At 35.9% G+C, this 8,030-nt stretch overlaps 1 protein-coding gene across 1 annotated transcript in view; it reads right to left on the bottom strand.

Annotated features, from left to right (window-relative positions):
• Nucleotides 1–271: 271 nt before the first annotated feature.
• LOC128733161 (STE20-like serine/threonine-protein kinase) overlaps nt 272–8,030 on the bottom strand; it is a 75,396-nt gene continuing 67,637 nt past the window's right edge. Inside the window, exons 11-12 of the mRNA XM_053826805.1 lie at nt 900–1,006; nt 272–734 (exon numbers count right to left, since the gene is read on the bottom strand). Of these exons, the coding sequence (XP_053682780.1) occupies nt 703–734; nt 900–1,006 (139 nt within the window). The 3' untranslated portion in view covers nt 272–702. The remainder of the gene's footprint in view (nt 735–899; nt 1,007–8,030) is intronic.

Here is an 8,030-nt window from a genome sequence, read left to right as displayed (position 1 = left end):
ATTTATAAAACAAACAATTCAGTAAACCAAAACTGAGAGGAACACTAAACAAATATTTTGGATTGAGAGTATATTAGGTGATTTGTGGCTTAATTGGGACTACGCGAATAAAAACAAATCAATGGAATCGATACAGAACTAAAACCCGACAAGAACGTATTGACTGCATTTACTGATAGAAGAAAAGACTCTATATTTTACGTTTCAACAAACATTGCATGTTTTTATTGATCTCTATCATGTCTCAAATTCATCATCAATCCAAACATCTATTTAATGTTACACTAGGTACATACATAAATGAAACATTCATTCATTCGTAAACAAAAATGAACAATAGCAACACAACTTATAAAAAGCATTTATTTCTAATATATTATTCGTGCGTGAATTGGTAAGTCTACAGTACAATAAATATTCATGAAACTACGTATTCAAAAATACTAACGTTATAAATGAAACAGAGTATATTTTTAAAGTGTTATTGTCGTAATGCTGTTGTACTGGATTTTTCTGTAGAGTCGGTAATATGTATGTATTCTGAATAGCAAACCATCGTATTTACGCCTAATGTGTAGCATTCCATAACAAAATTTTCAGCTCTATAAGTTAGCGATGTGTTCTAGTATTTTCAAAATCCATGTTAATAGGTGTGTGTAGAGACGCCATCTTCAGTTAAGTTAAGTTGGAGAAGGGGCATTATTAAAGGTAAATCTTCAGTCGAGGTTTCCCTTCTTTAAAAATAAAAATAGCAGAAAAGGATTCAAAATAAATGTTATTGCAGTTGTAAAATGAGATGAAAACAAAAAGTTAAAATAAGACTAAAAAATAAAAACTACAACATAAACTATCAATTCAAAACAAATTGAAATTCTAATCAAAGAAACTGCGGTATTCACCTCTAGGAAGAGTTGCTCCTGACCGCGAAAACATGGAATCAATATCCGAGCTGAGATCACGGGACACACTGCGTCGCCATGATGTTGCATTTCCTCCATTTAAGCGACTGAAATAAAGTAAAATAAGCATGTTAAGGGTGCGGTATTTTCCCTTAAGCTACTAAAAAATATTAAACAGCAGATAATGTAACCTTTATGAGCTCTTTATCAACATCTAACTTATTTAGTATCATTATCTAATATACAGGGTGTTAGGTACTACTTACTTACGTTTTCAGCGACAATCCACTTATCGAATCCATGCCGAATTCAGGAGCAGTCTCCACATTTCTCGGTCTTGGGCTACCGCTCTCCAGTCGCCCCAAACATCCCTACTCTAGCATCCTCGGCAACAAGAGCGGCTCTGTAGCCGCAAGGTTACCGAGTCTGCTTTGACAAGCGAATGGTCATGGGTTCGAATCTTAGTAGAATCAGGCCATTCGATGTCAAAGTAACTTTAGCATGGGTTTATTCTCAGGCCCCTCATCACCCTTCCTTCATGCTGAATTCTATATTATCCCGATAAGGCCTATTGATAGTGCAAAAGTGACTCTTATAGTAAAATGCACTGGTTATCTGCATCAGGAATGGCTATAATTGGGGACAGCGCTGTCATGTGGAACGAGGTGGGCAAAGTAGAGAAAAGCATTGAAGGAAGGGTACCCAATTGCACACAAGCACGCATATAATTCAATAAGCTCATCGCTCACTCAATAGCGATTATAGCAAAAATAAATGCAGTGCAGGTTATACACAAAACACCTGGGCGATATCACTATAGATCAGATACAGGAAAATATCCTAGTCAACAGCTCTCATCCAACGAACGGGTACGGGATCTGCCTCCAAGTCGTTGGCTGTTTTCGCTGGTCTCTCATCCGGTATCCTTGCTACGTGGCCAGCCCATTGTAGCCTACCGTGTTTTAATCGCTTCACAATATCCGCATCTTTTTATACTTGGTATATTTCATGATTCATGCGTCTGCGCTACACTCCTTCGTATAATATGCCGCCAAGAATTGATCGCAGGATCTTACGCTCATAAACGCCAAGAGCTCGTCGGTCGCTCTCTTTCAACTTTCAACACCGGAATAATTAGCGTCTTATACAGCACGAGTTTTGTGCGGAGTTGTAGGCTACGGGACGTCAGCTGGCTATGTAATCCGTAGAAGGCCCTGTTGGCAGTCGCTATCCGCCTTTTGACTTCACGGCTCACATCCTTGATAAATGTCACTAACGTACCAAGATAAACAAATCCGTCGAGGCGTCGACCACTTCAAAATTATCTCCATCTATCACCACCGCAGCTCCAACTTCCGAAGGGCTATCGCGCTCTCTACCAGCCACCATATACTTTGTTTTGGTAGAATTTATGATAAGTCCTATCCTCTCAGCTTCCTCCTTAAGATGATATCGATGATATCGATGTCGTCCGCGAACCCTAGGAGCATAAGAGATTTCGTGATGATGGTGCCGCTTCTCTGCATGCCTGCCCTTCGAATAACGCCTTCCAATGCAATGCTGAAAAGCAAATTCGACGGTCCTTGCTTCAAACCATCTAACGTGACACACGAGTCCGATATCTCACCCACCATCCGGACGCTTGATTTTGAACCGTCAAGGGTAGCACGTATCAGCCTAATTAGTTTTGTTGGAAAACCATGCTCATGAGTAATCTACCTCAGCTCAGTTTAAATGAATCGTACGCCGCCTTGATTTACATAAACCAATGGTGAGTCTGCAAGTTGAATTCCCGGAATTTATCTGAGGATCTGTCGCAAGGTGAACTTTTGGTCCGTCGTGGAGCGTCCCTCTCGAAAATCGCACTGGTATTCGTCAACGTTTCCTGCTACGGTTTTGCCAAACAGTGAACTGCAAGCCCAGAAGGCTGTAGTTACTTTCTTGACAGCAAAGTCTAGGAGAGTAGTCCTGTACAGTTTATGATCCAGGATAATACCCGGATGTTTAACTGCATTGGTGAAGCTTAGTCTGGCACCATTCAGTGTAGGGAGAGTAAGAGTATTTCTTGTCTGAGAAACAGGATGCGGCAGAGAATTTTGTATGCAGAATTGAGGAGAGTAATGCCTCTATAATTGCTGCATTCGAGTCGATGGCTCTTTTTCTTAATAGGGCACATGAGACCTTCCAACCAGTCTGTAGTTATTTATTTATTTATTTATTTATTTATTTATTTATTTATTTATTTACTTTTTAATGGGGCTTTCAACCGGTAGTTGGTTCACCCCAACGGTCCGTAGGTAATTCCTCCTTAGTCCATACCTTTAGTATAGCCTGATGGATTGAACAATACAGCCGTTCGCTCCTGACGATTAAAAGTTTGCTGGGGATGGCGTCCTTTTCGGCTGCTAAGCCGTTTTCCAGCTCTCTCGTTTTCTAATCTCGTCCAAAGTTGGTGAATCCACAACTTGTCTGTCATCCTCAATCGTTGTCCTGTTTCTGTTGACCGCTCCATCTTGTTCACCATTCAACACTGCATCAAAATGTTGTTTCCAACACCTAGCCACCTCCAATCTTTCGGTAATCTGGTTCCCCTCGTTGTCGTTGCACATAGCAGGAGTTGGCACGGTCTGGTTCCTGATTCCGTTGAGTGTATTAAAGAAGCTTCTCGTATTGTGCCTCTCGAAGCAATTCTCCGCCTCCGCAAGATCGCGATCCCAGTACTGGCGTTTCTTACGACAGTGAAGTCTCTTTTCGGTAGCTCTACCATCTCGGTATCTCTCTCTGCTCTGGCCACCCTATTGGCAGGCAACCATGTTTTGGGTGCCAACATGATAGCGTGAGCAAAAATGAGATAGCACTTCGTCGCTGCATTTCAATCGACTGCCTCGACAGTGTTTTGGGCCCGCTGTCAAATATTGAGCCCGGGACATTCAGTCGCTGTCACTTACTGCAGCTCGATATAGAGATGTCAATATGGTGGCTCTGGCGTGTCACAGTTGCAGCCAATATGTGACTTCTGAGGCATTCCATGCTAAACGTCGAAAAAATAACATTTTTTTTAATTTGTCATTTTTGATTTAACTGGAACTTTGCATAGATGTTCTCTTTCAAAAAAGATGTTATTTTATCATATCAGTTATTTTTTTAAGATCTCGACTTTTTCAGAAAGTGCTAACCAAATATGGATCTAATGAATTAAATATTTTGTATTAGAAAAATGGTTTCCCAGATAACACAAAATCGTAATAGAAAGTTCACAATAAATCGTTTTCATGTCAATTTCACATTGGAATTGTATAATGATTAGAGTATGTCAAATCGAAGTGAACAGTAAGTTGTTTTGCAGTCGTGCGTGTCTTCATATACAATTCATGACTGTGAATTATAAAGCAGCATAGACAATTGCAATATTTGATTATATCTTAATCATATATTCAGGAGTATTTAGTTGCGTGTTATAAAAACTGCGCAAAATAGAATTACAAATAGTTGTCAAAATTTTCGCACGTATATCGCCTCCACTTTGGTACATATATGTTCTTATATGGCGTGAAATACTTTTTCGTTCAGATATGATTTCGTATACCTCAGTTGCAATCGAGATATACAAACCAAATGGTTTACTGGGTTGTTTAATCGAAATGGTGTCTTCCGCAAAGTTGTAGATAATAAAATTTACCTTCTAAAAGAATGTGTACTGTAAAAAAATATTTTTTTTGTTGGTAAAAAAAAGAAAATAAAACTAAAAAGTTAAATATCTAAAAAAGCGCATTTTTTAAACTGTTATTTTCTGACATGTTAAAGGTAACAATATATACTACTATTTATGAAAGTCTCATTGCGGGCCAATGAAGGGCAAATAAGTTAAAATATTTTGAAAATTTCACGTTTTGCCTTTCTACTATATAAATATATAGTATAAAGGTATAGAAATCACTTGGAAAACCGGAAATGGAAATAAGGTCCTGCGGGCCGAATGTTATATACCATTCGACTCAGTTTCGAAAACTGAGCATTTTCTGTGTGTGTGTATGTATGTGTGTGTGTGTGTGTGTGTGTGTGTATGTGTGTGTGTGTGTATGTGACGCTTTTAATCTCACTCACTTTTCTCGGAGATGGCTGGACCGATTTTAATGTTCTTAGTGTCAAATGAAAGGTCTAGGTGTCCCATAGGTCGCTATTGAATTTCATACTGATCGGACTTTTAGTTCAAAAGTTATGTATAAAAATACGAAAAATATGGGACTTCATTATCTCATAGGTCTCTTAACCGATTTGAACAAAATTGATTGCATATGAAAGAGGAGCCTTGCAAACCCTTAACTTCCAAATTTCATGACGATTGGACTTGTAGTTTGAAAGTTACATAAAGAAATGTGAAAAAATAGTATTTAAAACATATTTATGTAACATATAAGCATTAATTTAATGAAAAATATCACACATTTTATGATTATTTGAAAATTACTGCTGATATCTATCAAACGAAACCGAGTTATTTAAAATCGGACGCTTCATTCAAAAGTTATTCAAACCTTAACACTTAAGCACCGTACATTAAACCGTTAAAACGTGTGAAATCAAAACATATCAATCAAATGTTGATTGTATTGAATGTATGAGATGTGTGTGATGTATGTGTGTATGTATGTATGTATGTATGTATGTATGTATGTATGTATGTATGTATATATGTATGTATGTATGTATGTATGTGTGTATGTATGTATGTATGTATGTGATGACAATTTGCAATTTTAAAATTTGCCATGAAATTCAAGAAAAGTGAGAAACATGTCAATTGTCTGAAGTTTTTGAAGCCTCTTAGTGGAATACGAAATTTGAAATTAAAGAAAAGATAAAACTTTTACCGACTAAATTTCACTATTTAATATTTATTCGCGACAGATACGTATACGCTTTGAAATAAGACACTGATGAAGCCTGCACGTCGTAGGCGAACTACGTATCTGTTGCAAATAAATATTAAGGGGGCATAGTACTTTTTCAATTTAAAAAAATCGAAATTTTTTTTATTGATTATTTCGAGAGATTAACATTTTGACCATGCGTGTTTCAAGTCATTTCGATGAATTCCAAAAATTAACAAAGTTACAGCTATTTGTACCGCGCATGTCGGGAGCGATTACACAGCGAATAAAAACTTCAACGTTGTTTTTCTCGAAACCAGGTTTTGAAAGTCGGTACCATAAATATCTCAAGAACGGCTCAAGCAATTCTCATGATTCTTTTTTCGTTTTAAAGCCAGCAAAATTATGTAGTGTTTGACCCATCCTTTTTTTGATATTACAATTTTTGTATTTTTTAGAAATGTTTAAAGTCAATTTTTTCGACTAAAAACGTTACTTTTATGTTTGAATGTCCGCCATTTTGTTATGCGTTCGAATTTTAAAAAAAGGATGGGTCAAACACGAGATAATTTAATATACCTTCATGTCGTTTTGGAATTTTTCAATTCGGATAAGCCCCCCAGCGCCAATCCTTGGTACCGTAAATCATGTTTTTTTCGAATGATCATGTTCAAGGAGCCGTAGGGGAGAGGGGAAGAGGTTCACATATGCAAACAAAATTGTAAATATTAGTATAAAGTGCAATGTTTTGAATGCAAAAAACTCGAATCGATTCGCTTTTCGCGTTATCGAGAAAAAAATATTTGAAATAAGGCAAAAAATATGGTGTAAAAAGTACTATGCCCCCTTAAATAGTGGGATTCAATCGAAAAGTTTTTTCTTTTCTTTGATTTCAGATTTCAATTGTCATTTTCTTCACTTGCTGTTACTCACAATTGTACAAGAAAAGCAAAAAGCGAAGAAAAGCAGTTTATGCTTAAATAAACTGCTTTTCTTCGCTTTTTGCTTTTCTTGTACAATAGGTATAGTGGTGTATAGAATCAAAAATACTAGTGAGTTGATTTTTCCAAATAAATTTGTACAAATTCCAAACAAATTCTGCGCATCAATAGATGCTCTTTTCAATCAATAGATACTAGAGCTTAGAAATGTTATATGAAAAATAGGAAGTAAACGTTGCACGGTAGAAATTTTGTAAGATTTGTTTTCGTTAGTGATATTTCAAAGGACAGATGTCTTATGTCATGTATCATGTTTTAATAAATAAATCACAAAAAGACAAGCACTGGGAATCATATCGATCGTATTTCCCATTCTCAAGCATGTTTATGGCGCAGCTTTGGCACTATTTTTCGACCTCATCTTGTTTTCCTAACCCTCTAACATTGTAAAAACGATGCGATCAAGCTAATGACTATCTTTTCATGAAAGTACATTCAAAAGAAGCTTAAGTTTTGATTTTCATGCAAAAATAATTATCTGAAGGAGCGCTAGCTAAGAAAAAGTTCAATTTCTCGTTTTCATATCTAATTCTCTATTCAGTAATTTTTTTCTAATTCAGATATATTGCAAAATTAAAGCCAAGCAAACCAATAGTAAAATTTTGAGATCAATCATTTTGTTGTAGATATCCTTTTTCTTCAAAAGCGAAATATAATAATAATTTTTCTGAACTCTTGTTTTTCAAAGATGCTAACTTTTGAATGCATGGTATTAATATCAAAATATCAAAAAATCTGCTATGAACAAATACTTCATATTGTCAATTCAAAACAAGTTTCGTATGTGGCTCTGAAGCCCGAAAGTTAAGGCCGTCTGTAGACCCGTTAGAGGGTTAATTTATAATTTTCTATACATATTCATTCAAGTCTGTAAAAATTATCTTTTGTGTTTACATTATTTTTCTATAAATATTATAAAACTAAATAAGGTGTTCATCAAGTAACATAAATGACGCTTACATGTATTTACGCACCCAAGGAAAGAAAATATAATTATTCTACAGAATACGTTGTGAATTTTACTGGCAAATAAGGATTTTGAGGAATACGGAACGGATATTTAAAAATATAGTCTAATATAACATCTATACATCTACAATTAAGTTCCTGAGAAATTAAATAATGATTATTGTGGCAGTAGAAAGGCTAGGTCACGCCGCTAGGTGGATTAATTCGGGTTTTTTATATTGTCACCAAACATAATTTTTTACAGTGTATAACTTTTTCTAAAGATGTGAATTAGAATGCTGTATAACATT

This window comes from Sabethes cyaneus, chromosome 1 (genome assembly GCF_943734655.1).
Source record: "Sabethes cyaneus chromosome 1, idSabCyanKW18_F2, whole genome shotgun sequence".
NCBI classification, from domain to species: domain Eukaryota; kingdom Metazoa; phylum Arthropoda; class Insecta; order Diptera; family Culicidae; genus Sabethes; species Sabethes cyaneus.
The sequence above is the reverse complement of the archived record's forward strand: the minus strand, read 5'-3'. Positions and strand labels throughout refer to the sequence as shown.